General features: G+C 35.0%; 1 protein-coding gene across 2 annotated transcripts in view; it reads left to right on the top strand.

Moving 5' to 3' along the window:
• Prosalpha5 (proteasome alpha5 subunit) overlaps positions 1–14,406 on the top strand; it is a 159,980-nt gene that overhangs the window by 103,876 nt on the left and 41,698 nt on the right. For both annotated transcript variants that reach the window (XM_090406961.1, XM_090406967.1), the window contains exon 6: positions 672–730. In XM_090406961.1, coding sequence (XP_090263087.1) covers positions 672–730 — 59 coding nt within the window. The remainder of the gene's footprint in view (positions 1–671; positions 731–14,406) is intronic.

Raw genomic sequence — 14,406 nt, 5'->3', positions numbered from 1 at the left:
TGAATTCACCACAGGTTTCGGTATATAAAAAAATATATATATATATTTCAGGCAACAGGAATGTAAATACAAAACAAACTATGGAAAAATACTAACACAGCTGCTTACAAAAACCGGTTTTTGTATTTAGAATATCGGGGTGCATATGCACTACCCCTGTACACGGTTAAGTGCTCAGGTGCCTTCGAAGCCTTACTACTACATTCAAATTCACCGATTTTGATGAAATTTTTTTCAGTTGTGTATGAAACATATCACAGATAGCATTCCTAAATAAACTTTGGAAATTTTCCATTTGGCAACTTTTTTATTTACGATCCCTCTCTCTTTCTAATTTCATCAGCTATCCAGCAGGTAAGAAAATAATTAATCTAGTGCAATCCATATACTGTTGAGTAGCCAGCAGCAGAAATGACCAGCTAGTGTTATGAATTCTATTATGTACTGTAAGCTTTTGATTGACTTGATATTACATTAATGGTTTGATATTATAGGACATCAAAGGGACCTTAAAATATCTTTTTTTTTTTAACTAAGAATATGTGGCAGTTCATAAGTTATCTCTTATATCCACTGAATTAGTAAGCTATTTTTCATGCTTCTGTACTGAGACAAATTTTAAAAATTCATTGTGTGTGTGTATGCATTTTAGTGAATTTTTTATTTCTTAGAGCCGACCTTTTGGAGTAGCTATACTATTTGCTGGTGTTGATGAGCGAGGCCCTCAGCTGTAAGTATTTCAAGTTATTTTTTATGAATATTTTCTAGCTAAATTATATTTATCTGAAATGCTTTTATCATTCTTATTTGCCCAGAGACTTATATTCAGTACTTTTATGTTTACCCACTATTCAAATATTCTTAGTTATTTAATGAAATTAGAGCTGTAATTTCTCACTGTTTCACTTTACTTTGACAGATTACAAAAATTAATTCCACTTAGTCCAAAAGATTTCTACACAACTTTAAAACAATTAATAGAAATCAGGCTGCTTTGTAGGAAACATGCTGATTTACCAGCATTGACCTCTGTTACGTACTACCTAAGATAGTTGTCCCTCAGAAACTCAAGAGATTCATTCTCTTTTTTACCCAGATGCTGTCTCGTCATTCTAGTCTATATTACCATAATTAAAGTCACCCATAATGATTACCCTTTTCTAAGTATCTGGATCAATTTGCCTACACATCTCCTTCTTACTGCCATCCACATTACTAGATCTATAGCAACACTCAACTAGATATTTCATTCTGTTCACCTCCACCCTCACATCATGCTGCTTCAAACCCACTGCCAATGTTCACTCCTTTCATCTCCATCTGAGATGGATATAACTCTTCTGCTACCATCAACAGCACTTCCTTGTTTCTTGCCTATCCATCCATCTCTATTCCTGTCAGAACATCATCCTTATCTAACCATATCTTGCTTATTTCAACAATTTTTGGGTGAAATTAATGGTACTCTATTAATAGTATAATTTTTATTTCCTTTAATTTGAATACTTCTGACATTTGTAAATATACATACTTGCTTATTTCTGGTTCTGTAACAAGCATCCTCAACCCCACTCCTTAGATGTGACTGCTCCATTCCCGTCACTCGTTTCTGTCATCACTGATCTTGTATCTCTCCTTAAACCTGTTTGTTTCTCTCACAAATTATGGTCATCTGAATCATTTCTTATACACATGTCCATCCACTCTTCTCATACAGTGTCTCCCTATCCTTTTTGACCTCCCTCGGTTTCCTATTTGTTTTGTGTTCCTTATCCTTCATCATCTCCATTCATGCCACTCACCTGCGTTCACTAGTTCTACTACCTTACTTGCCTGTTGTTCCACGTCACCTTTACCACCTCTTGCTTCCTCAGGTCTTTCATTAACTCATCACTTCCTCTTACAGCATCAATTTTTCCAGCTGACTCATGCCAAATCCATTTAAATGTAGTCCATCTCTTTTATACAGCTCCATCCATCCTTCAAGTTCTATCCTATTATTATCATATCCCTCATAATTATCATATGCCATATATCCTTCAAAGTACTATCATATTAGTGTAGGATACATCATCAGCAGTCAGATAATGATTTAAGATTTCTTAAAGTCATCATTAATTTTCTCCTATAACACTTTTCTGGTTAATATAAGTTCATGTAGTTAGTGGACATATAGATTTCCATTTACCAGTAGAAGTGTAAAGTTTTTCAGAAAATACTTGAAAACAGATAACAAATGGCATAGATAGGTAGTGCAAGGATATACTTAAATCACTAAGTTTTGCAAATATAGATATGTAAATAATGGACATAACTGTAAGGAATTAAGATAAATACAGAACTTACTTACACTGGAAATAAATTACAGTTATCCCTCAATTATTCAACCACACTGAGAGAACAATTTGCCATTCAGGTAATGAAGAGTTGGACAACTGAAGGTACAGTTACAACTGTTGAAAAATTTTAAATTATAATGTGATACTATACATGATGTTAAATAGATGAATGCTTGATCTGTAATTATTAGAATTCAAGGAAAAGACACTGAAATTATCAAATAATAAATTATTTAATAATTTAATACAGTCAGGAACATCGAGCAGGATAACTTCCAAAAGTAAATTTTAGAAAATCGTTTAAGTTTGGTTAAATGAATAGAAAACCCTCGAGACTGCAAGGTAAAAGAAGGAAGAAGAAGAAGTATGAGTTTGGACAACGAATATGGACTCGACAGCTTTCTATATACAGTATTTTTAATGAAAAATTAGCTTTTGTCTAAAACTTTAGTCTTATTCCAGTGAATCCTCTGTCTAGTAAATATTGTGTAACTAGCAAGACAAGACTTATGGAACTGGATGGTAATCTTGGTGTTCTTTCAAACATATTTGATTAGACTGATCCATCTGTAGAATAGATGCCAGTAGGCTAAATATAGTGTGGAGATGATAAAAAAATAGGTTAGTTCAGGAGCATATCTGTTAAGCAGTTGATGGGATATTCTCAGGACCAGAAACCTTTTTATTATCCATCTTTTTCAAGATTCTCATGTTGTCTTTCTGGCAGCATGCCATAAAAGGCATGTGATGCTGGAGTGGGATCATCTATGCAGAAGTTAGACGATAAGGATGCCAAGAGGCAGTTTAATCTTCAGGTGAATCTTTAGAGTACAGATGGACAGAAATTGCAATCAACATCTTTTTTGAGGGATCAGAAGGCACAATTGTCATTGACACAGGCAGTAAGTTTCTACATTTATCACTTTCAAAGTCAGACTTTAGCTCTGTTAACCCATTCCTGGATGCTGACAATGTCAAGTTCTTTCCTAATATCCTCGTTTTTAATATGATATAGCCATTGATGCCATCTGTTCACGCCTATAATCTTTCTCAGGACTCTCATATCTGCAGTCTCTAGTCTTGGGTCAAGTGTTTTACTTCTGACCAAGCACTGAGATTCATAAGTTAAAACTGGTTTGAACACTGTCTTGTATACAGCTAATTTAGTGTTCCGACTAATTTCTCTCTTATTCCATATGAATTTATTCAATTGATTCCCACCATACCAGCTTTGCTGATTTTGTTGTCTATTTCTATATTTAATTTACCATCTTCACTAACAATCGTGCCTAAGTAGTTGAAATGTTTTACTTGTTCCACAGGTTCTCCATTCACAATACAGTTGATATTTTCAATGATTCTGCCTATTTTCATGTCTTTGTCTTTTTATTGCTGACCTTCATACCATATCTATTACAACAGTTATTTAATTTAGTCAGAGAATTTTTCAGACTTGTAGCAGATTTATTTAGAAGATAACATCATTTGCATAAAGCAAAGAGCTGACATTAACATGTCCAATTTTGATATCATGTTTAATACCACTTTCCTTCATAATGTGATCCATATAGATAGTGAATAACAGAGGGGATAATGTACATCCTCGTCTCACACCAGATTTAACATTAAACCATCTTCCTGTACTTCCTTCAATTCTAACTGCTGACTTACAACTCAAATAAAGACTAAGTATTGCTTGATATAATGCTCCATTGACACCATATAACTGTAGCGTATTGAATAGCTTCTCTCTTGGCACCTTGTCATATGCCTTTTCCAAATCGACATAACTTAAATACAGATCTTTGTTATATTCCCATGCTTTCTCGACTATTTGTCGTAAAGTGAAGATCTGATCCTGACAGCCTCTATTTGGCCTGAATCCAGTTGTTCTTCATCCAGCTTTTCTTCCACAATTCTTCTCAACTGTTTCTCACGTATACTTGCATAGATCTTGCCAGGAACACTCAATAGGGAAATAGCTCTGTAATTCTCACATTCAGTTTTATTTCCCTTTTTATATATGGGTACTATGAGAGTTCTACTCCAATCATTGGAAATTCCAATGATTGGAGTAGAGAGATTAGAGAGATTGGAGAAAATCATTGGAATTTCCAATCATTGGAAATTCCAATGATTGGAAAATCCCTCTGTCCACGCTTTCTGAACTATGCAGTGCAGCCACTGTAAGACTTTTATACCATCATACTTCAGCATTTCTGGTCGAATATCATCTACTCCTGCTGCCTTTCCACATTTCAAGCCTCTGATGGCTTTTTCTATTTCAAGTACGGGTATGTATTCCTGACTGCAGGCCTGGTCAGTGTTTATTGCCACTGTGCTGTCATCACTGCTTGTTTCATTTAGCAGTTTTTCAAAGTACAGTGGTATCTCGCTAATCCGAACTAATAAAACCCTCGTTCTCGTTCGGATTAGCGAAAAGTTCAGATGAACGAATTTTCCCCCAAGAGACAACAATAACTAGCGTTTAAGACAAAAATAATCAGATTCTAATGGTACATCAATTTAATTCTGTAAATAAATGAAGTAACTGATAGAAAAAAAGCTACTGTACTGTAATGTTGAAAAATAAAAATTAATACAGCACACAAGTTTATTTTAGTAAAACATTTAGTTTGTATGTATCTGTATTGTTGAGAATTCTGATTTAATAAAATTGCATAGTTCAGTACATAACTTAATTTGCTTAAAAAATATCACTTTCTGGTACACAACACAAAAAAAAGTTTCACAAAATAACATAAAAAATTTTTTTGATTTCTTTGTAAAAAAAGTCACTGATTTTCTTTGGCTTCTTGGAAGCTCAAAAAACTTTTTCGAATGCTTCTTCTCGGAGCTGCATTAGCAATAAAATTTTGTCGAATGGCGTATCATTCTGTTTAGCCCATTCTATACACATATTAAAGCTGTCAGCTGCCCTTCACATTTTAATTTTTATTCTTCACGTTCTTTATCATCATCTAATTCATTCTGTACCGTGATATTTATAATTTCAGCATCTGATTTCATTTCGATTTCACTTTCGGTTCTACCTTTAATCCATTCCATAATATCTGTTTGAGAAATTTCAATATCTGGATTTATATTTTTAACCAAATTATGCACATTTTGAATTTCCTCTTTTTGTGTATCACCGTCGTTATACTGTACTGTAATAATAATAAAATAAATAATAATAGTTAATATAAAGATAAAGAGCTAATAAGCTTCATTTCAGCGATATAAACATTATTTAAATTAAGGGGATATTAAATCCCACATTGTTTTAAAACCATCATTCTATATTTTGGTTTAACCAATAAGAATACAATTTGGTCGGCTAAATCCCAAATTGCCAGCCCATCCTCGTCCGTTCAGTATCCAAGTAGATACCCAACAGGGTGCACCACGAGAAGGTGAGGATTGGACATTAGGTCAGAAGCCCTGGTCAGTTCTCCGCATTCCTTTAAAGGCTGTGTGGAGGTCTCCTCTCAGTTATACAGCTTTGACCCTTAAGCACCCTAAGGGGTGCTTAAGGGCAGGAATTTGATGATGATGATTGTTTTAAAACCGAATTAGAAACTCAAAGATTGGAATCAGAAAGTTTCTGATTCCAATCTTTGAGTTTATTATTCGGTTTTAAAACAATGTGGGATGTAATATCCCCTTAATTTAAATAAAGTTAAAATAATAATTATTAAAAAAAATAGTACACAAAATAATAATACGTCATAAATTTTTTTTTTTTTTTTCAATCTGCAGTTCGGATTACTGGAGGGTTCAGACTAAAGAGGTTCGGATTAGCGAGATACCACTGTAATTACTCCATACTTCAAGAATATCTTTTTCTCCTGTTTTCATGTCACCTTTATCATCTCAAATTCCTTTTACAGCACTCTTTTCTTCATTCCTAAGCTTCGGTTTTCTGCATTCCTTTAAAGGCTATGCGGAGGTCTCCTCTTAGTTATACAGTTTTGACCCTTAAGCAGCACCCCTTGAGCCACTTATGATAACTGTATTTAACTGTTGTGGAACACTTATTTTTTGGAAAACCATGATTTGGATATTGGGTGGGAATTTTAAATAGTGTGGAGAATGAAGGTCCTCACTCCAATATGGATAATTTCTGTGACATGATCACAAGTATCTGGGTCTGGAGAACAAAAACAGTAATATGGAAAAGAGGATTAAAACTATTGAAAATCTTTCCACTTGGCATTTATTGTTATCCCAAAGGATGTGAGATTGTGAATGACTGAGTATGGGGGGGGGGAGCATTCCATTAAATGATGAAACTTGGATTGAGATTGTGATCTGAATTACAAAAAGAGCAGTTACTACAAGAATGTACTCAAGGAGACATAATTAAGAATAGATCCAGAGTATTGGTGAGTGAAGGGGACCATCACAAATTCTGTGTGGAGGATGAATAATTTGGTTTAGGTCATTGCTTTCAGCATATATCTTAGCTTTTCTTTCAGCTTGTCACTAGAATTGGAAAGAGGTAACCAGTTGGAGTTGAGGACATTAAAGTCACCAAGAAAGATGACCTTACTGTTAGGCTAGCTGGATTGCAGTAAATCAAGCTTCAAGGATAAATAGAAGTCAGATTAGTTTTCAGAATTCTGGATGCAGCGGAGATAACAGATTAATGATTCATAGTGTTGCAAGGAAATCTTAACCCATATAACATTAAAACAATTCAGATTTAAGATTTGGCATCCTCTGACAAGAAATATTCGAATGCACAAATTCATTCGAATTTGTGCATTCGCCCAATTCAGTCTCCATTCCATAACATGGTCTCGACAGTGCCTCTCACATACACACCATTACATGTCCTCCTTCCAAGTATGATCAGCATCAGTGTGTTTAGGCCTCCAGTAAGCATGATTATGTTTCATTTAGTAATAAAATCTACCACCTAATAGGTCCAGCAGGCATGTCCTCTGTATTCTAGTTGAATTTAAAAAAATAAATAAAATAATATAAAAAAAAAAAAAGACACTCACTGTAGTGAACATCTAGGCAAAGAAATAGTTTGCTATAGTGCAAAGTTCACTATTGTGAATTTAGTAAAAAATAAAATTGCCCCCCTCTCTCTCTCTCTCTTGAGAACTCAACACTACGGACATAGGGTACACCCGGGGCGTTGGGCTGACCACCTTATCCTGTGAACGGTTTGAGGTCTGATGATTAATAAACCCTCGACACCACAAGGGAAAAGGAAGATGAGATGAGATAAAATTGCCTATCCCTCTTTCCAGGAAATAACTACCCAAAAGGAAGGTTTGGCATTTAGTTAGTCATACTTCATTTTAATAGGGCTGTTATGATCATCACTTACCTTCTCCTGAGCTTTTTTTTTTTTTCACTCCCATAAAATGTTTGAAATATGTAGTGCAGTACTACTAAGGATTTCTTTTTTCTAAATTTAGAATTTTTTTGTGTTTGTTAAAATTTATTAGTCTCCTTTCCCACATTTAAAAATAAATAAATAAATAAAAAATAATTACTTCCTCCCAATACATAGTTTTAAGTATTAGTAGCTGGCAGTTATGAAGTGCTTTGACCATTAAATAGGTAAGGACTAACTTACAAGATAAACTAGTAACCAGTAGCATGTGGAATTTTGACTTCCACAGTACACACTGCTACTTGAGAAAGAACTAAAAAAAAAAAAAAAAAAAAAAGAAAGAAATGATTATTAAATATTCAGTATACATTATAGCCGAGACAACATAATTTACTCTGAAGAGTGATAAGTTTGGAGAAAACTGTAACTTGAGGTCTAAACAGTGGAAATGGTGGGAAATCATACCTACCTTGAGAACTAAACCAAAGGGGATTTGTAGGAACTATACATAAAGCTGCAACATGAAAAAGTACAGATTCAACCAATAATGGAAAACGTTTTAAGAAAAAAGAGAACTAGAAGAGTGTGAAATTATGAAAGTGAAAATGCGAAATTAACATTTAAATTAATGTCACTTATTTGAAATTTTCATAATGAACTAAATATGTGCAGCTCATCCCACTAAAGTCAAAAATAAGCTGAAAACTTAGTCATTCAACTTTATAGTTGGTCACTTACAATTACGGAGATAACAGATTAAAGATTCATAGTGAAGCAAGTGACAAAGTTGTATTTCCCTTTCATAGTGACAAAGAAAGGGAATAAAGTGATGAACAGCTGGCATAAGTTGATATTGTTCTCTTAAAACTAAATTTTTAAAAAAATGGTTTAATATACAATATTTCTTTAATTTGAAATTTAATTAAAAGTTATCAATTTTTTTGGATAACAGCTTATTTTGTATTTCAAAAGTTAATTTTCTATCCATAATTTTTTGTAAAATTATTGTTTGACAGTCAGACATGCTTTAATTCCTTTTCTAATGAAAAAGTATTTTATATGCATGATTTTGAAAGGAAAGGACAATTCAAGGTAAACTAGCATGCAGTAGCATATAAAATTTCGACTGCACTACTTCAATTTTACATGGAACTCTTTTGTGTATGGGAGGATGACTTGAATGACAGAATTAATAATGTTGGAATAGTAAAAGTAATTAATTAGAATGTGATACTAGCATAAACATTTTTGTTCTTTTATTTATTGCTGCATCATCATTAAAATTTGAGAAAAATCAATTTTTGCAGATCTAAGAAAGATTTGTTGTTGCTTTAACAGAAAATACACGATGTTTATTTTAAAACTTTGTTTAGCCAGCTGACACATGAGATATAACTTCATTCCATGGATAACATTTTACCATGCAGAGTTCCTACATGGAAAAGTGTTAGGAATTATAGTACATTGTTCCCTTTTAGGGCCTCTCTCTCTTATCTCCAAGTTCAGAGTACAGTAGTTTGCATTTCTGTAGAATGCACAAGTTTTGTTTCCCTCTTTATATCAAAAGACCAAGTTTGCCAAGCTGTGTGCTTGCATTTATTTTGTACTAACATATTTGAAAGCTGCCCCCCCCCCCCCCACACACACACGTTTCTTGTGGACTTTTAACTTTTCTGTTTTTGGTATATTTAATTTTAAATATAAAATTAAAATCACTGTGTATCATGAAGAAAAATATCATCTAGTTTCTTCTTTGCTTTTGTTTTCTAGTTTTAAAACAGAATGCTAACAAATGTTATGCAGTATTTCCTATCATTACTCTCAACAGCTATATTTTGAGCTTTAGCTTACATTATTCTGTATTGGAAATGATCCCTATCACCATTCCTGACTTTGCATCATCAGCAAATACTTTGTATTTGCTGATGATGTATATAGTTGTATATTATTATCCGGTCTAACCCCATTGTCAGTGCTATATAAAGTAAACAACAGTGGCCCAAGTACAGAACTATAATATTTCACTGATTGCCCTACTTATTTTCAGGTCATCACCTCCATGCATTATGGTATGCCTCTTAATCAGCCATTCTCTTCTCCATGTTACAAGCCTGTTTTGCATACTCATCCCTTTGGGTTTGTATAATAACCTCCGTTGTAGAATCCTATCGAATTTTGCTTTACATAATTCATAAGTATTATGATACATATTCATTCCCATTATCTAATTCTACATTCACTATTATAAAATGTGAGTAAATTGCTAAAGCAAAGCCTACTCTTAACAAAGCTGTGCCTCTCCTCTAGTGATCCAGGATCTGCATTCAAAGGTTGGCACCTTTGAATGCAGATCCTGGTTAGTCTATGCAAACCTGTTCCTTCACCGATACTGATCGGTTTATAATTGGTTGTTTCTCTCTTAGCTATACCCTTGTATAAAGAAATTATGTTGTCCTTCTTTCAGTCATTAGTAATTGTGTATGTGTTCCATGCACAAACTCATTCATTTCTGTCCTTTCATCTAGCTCAGATAGTTAACTGGTCTGAAAGGGATATATACTGAAGTGATCACTGAATTCAACTATTTCTAAAGCACCTGTTACTTTCCTTCCCTCTGCATTTACAAAGTTTATTCTTCTGTTGGTCATTTTGTCTTTTTTGTACTACTCATATAGCAAAAAACCTCTCATATTTGTCATGGCTACAGTGAGAAAGATGAAATAAGACTACAAATAGTAGTTAGCCTTATTTTGTCTTTTTCACCGTTACCTTTTCCCTGAAAAGTTAATGTCATTAGTGTACACGTTTTCTATTTATGCAGCTCCTGCTGTGTCTGAGTCTTATTCATCCTTGTAACACCCATGCCAGCCATTCTTTCGACTCCATGCATAACATGACATGCAGTCAGATATTGCGTCCTTCATTCACTACTAATTCCTCTGCCATACAGTTTTCATGCCAAGACACTGCTTGAAGCTGCATTCTCAATTTGTCATAATCACCTATCTTATAGTTCAATATACATGTAAACCTCGATATATGAGGTTAATACATGCAAGGAGTGTACCATGCATATTGAAACTGCATATATTGAAGTTTAAAAACAGTGGGAAAAATCCTAATTTATTCATGCATGATGTTCTGGAACATTCATTAGAAGATTTAATTATACCTTTTAAAATGTGTTTAACTGTGTACATTGAGAAGAATACACTGGTGTCCAAATGCAAGGCTGAACTACATTTTTATCTTTCCTAAGGACGTAGTTAAGGAATTAATGTACAGTGCTTACAGAAAACTGTGTGGAAAGACTCTTCAGTATGGAATATGTCCACCCCAAACTGCAATGCAGCTCTCACAGTGTCATACCACACTTGGCACCAAGCAATTCAATAATTCTTGAGTCAAACTGGCCCACTCCTCCTCCTTCATAACAAGGATAAGACCGTGTTTGTTTTCTGGGGGGGGAATTTCAAGCAGCAATACATCTCCCTATTGCATCCCAAATGTATTTTATGGGGTTGAGATCTGAGGGGCATGCTGGCCACTCGATTTGATTAATATCCTCAGTTTCCAGAAGTATCTCCACAGCTCGTGTACAGTGTGGTATTGACATTAATGCAAAATGGAGTCTTTGCCTACAGTACCATACAATAATCGAACATGACGTCGAAGAGCTTCAGTGTAATATTGTTCACCAGGCACAGTCCCATTTTTCAGATTTTTAGCTCAATGTATCCATTAAGCATAATGCCTCCCCACACCATGACCCAAGCACCGCCATATCTATTTCAAGAATTCTTATGGTGATAAGCAGTAACACTTTCATGCCAGATCAAGTGTCATCTAGAATCAGGGGAAAGACTAAAATGACTCATCTGTAAAGAGTACATTAGCCCATTGGTATCTTATCCAATTTTCATGGATACAACACCACTGAAAATGTACAATGAGCTGTGAATAAAGGGATGCAGACTATAGGCCTTTTGGTGTATAGGCCTACTCGTCACAGACATCTTGTCAAGATATTCATGTACCTGTTTTTTGAATGGAGCCGGCTTGCAAGCTGGACCTGCCTTAGTGGGTCAAGTGCATTTTGCTGTTATATCCAAAAATCTGTCTTCGCGGTAGTGTGAGGGTGACCTCTTAGCAAATGTCTGGAACACATTCCATTGGTTTGAAACACTTTCCACAGCCTGGATACAACACTATGTGAGATTCAAAACTCTGGCAATATCAGTAATTCTACAGCCTTCTTCAAGCTTTCCAATAATTCTTTCCTACATGAAATCATCGAGATATCTTTGAGATATTACAAGACATCCAAATTTGCAACTTTATTCCTTTATGAAAAGAGCTTCCCTCAAATGCAATTCACTTAGTTCAGCCTTTTGCCTTTTATCTTGTTGACCCACATGATCCATTTGTATACGATTTAAAAATTTGAATGTGTACCCACTTTCTACTTGAAATTGGCAGTTATACAAATTGCCACAAACTGATTTGTCTCTAAATTTGTGGTTGTAATCTTCGAAAAGAGTGTTTGCCCTTATATTTTGGCACCAGTGTATAAGGAATAATGAAAAGTCAGTAAGCTAAAAACGTTTATTATCATATAAAATGAGCTACAAAATGAGTGAAAAATAGATATACTGCTTTCTAGAAAAATATTTGCCAAGCATCGTTTGGCTGATTGTTTTTGTTGACCGGTTCTTTTTATCATCATACAATTTATGATAACAGTTAATTCTGTTCTCTAGGTTTGGTGAACTAATTTACTTCATTCCACATTTATATCTAAATCCGTAATTTGATTTTTAATATAAGTTTCTATCTTTCACAACTTCTGCTTGAATTCCTTTAATGAGACATGTTGAGGTGTAGCACCATTCCAATGATTGCCTTGCTTTGACTGTTATCAAACCATTTAATAAGGTAAAGTTTTGTATCCAAAATAATAACTTCCTATTTTTTCATATCACTTTTTCTTTGACACATCTGCCTTGGTGGGCACTAAACAAAACTGTGCTTTCCTACTCCACACCATTATGCTTATGGCAGCATAATGGTGTGGCAGATGCATAATCTGGCAGCACCGTTTGTTTGTATTGATTAAGATTTATCTTTCAATGCATTTCACAATCCACAGGCCAGGCTCTTTAGAATAGTATAGCCTGTGGCATTCGTCCAAATATGATTTGCTCCGTTATTTCTTTCTCATGCCAAAATGCCTCAAATCCATTGCCTGTATTACTCATACTGTCACTACCATCATTTGGAATTTCTGCTCTATTTGGTTTTAATCACTCTGCAGTCTGTAATACTTCATGTTGGAGGCTTAATGGATTTTTTACAACACTCAAAAAGAATTAAAATAGAATTTAATACTTCCTATATTTCGTCCTAGTCACTAGGACATCTACAGGGATTACAAAAACAATTAATGTAACATATGCACAAATAACAAACAGTACTAAGCCCAACCACGTGGGTGACACTAAAGTCCTATCTAGGTAGAGCGCCCTCTAAGGGCGCTCTACCTAGATAGTAGGTGGCCTGGAATGTAAGGTGGGAACTCTGGTGATGAGTGTTTCCCAAATCTTCGGAAGCTTAATGCAACCATATTTATTGAGATTTGGTTGGTTTTTGAGAGCTGCTGCTGCTTCTAAGAAAAGTCTCTCTTTCTTGAATTTGCTGTGGTGGAGCATGGTGGTTTTCTTCCATGATACTCTGTGGGTGGTGTCCAAAACATGGTCAGCCAAGCCTGAATAGCCATAGTTGTGTTTGAAGATGTAAGACTTGTGTTCCTCTAGACGGATGGATGCTGATCTGCCTGTCTGTCCAAAGTACGCCAGCTTACAGGAACAGGGTACTTTGTAAACTCCAGGCAGAGAGAGAGAGGAGGGAGCTGATCTTTCGTAGAACGGATAAGGGTAGCCAGTTTGCGGTGGGGCTTATATGCTGTGTGTAGATTGTACTGTTTTAGTATCTTGGCTATTTTTTCAGATGTGCCACGGATGTAGGGTATGGTGATGGCATTTTTAAAATCTTGTTGACGAGAAGGAAGGGGAATGGGGGAGGAGTTGATTATTTTTTTGATACTGTGATTGCTGTAGCCATTGGAGAGGAAAGTGCTGTGTATGTGGTTAAGCTCATTAGTGAGGGCAGTTCCACTGGAACAAAGATTGTGGGCTCTCTTGGTAAGAGTTTTAATAATGCCATATTGTTGAGATGGGTGGTGGGAGAGTTTGTGAATGTATCTGCCTGTGTGTGTGTGGGTTTTCTGTATACGGTGAAGGGAAACTCATCACCAGAGTTCCCACCTTACATTCCAGGCCACCTACTACCGCCCTTAGAGGGCGCTCTACCTAGATAGGACTTTAGTGTCACCCACGTGGTTGAGCTTAGTATTGTTTGTTATTTGTGCATATGTTACATTAATTGTTTTTGTAATCCCCATAGATGTCCTAGTGACTAGGACGAAATATAGGAAGTATTAAATTCTATTTTAATTCTTTTTGAGTGTTGTAAAAAATCCATTAAGTCTCCAACATGATGTCCTCACAGCACTTAAGCCTCTACACACACATTCTAATCATCCATGGATAAGAACTAGCATGCAAATCCAAGCAATACAGTAAGTCAAAACTACGACTATCTAGGCAACTAAATAGGCTGGCCTTTTTAAAATGATGTCGGGACACAAGAGTG

This window comes from Typopeltis vanoorti, chromosome 2, assembly GCF_054136105.1.
Source record: "Typopeltis vanoorti isolate ZY-2024b chromosome 2, IOZ_Tvanoo_1.0, whole genome shotgun sequence".
In the NCBI taxonomy this organism is placed as follows: domain Eukaryota; kingdom Metazoa; phylum Arthropoda; class Arachnida; order Uropygi; family Thelyphonidae; genus Typopeltis; species Typopeltis vanoorti.
This window is presented reverse-complemented; position numbering and strand designations above follow the sequence as displayed.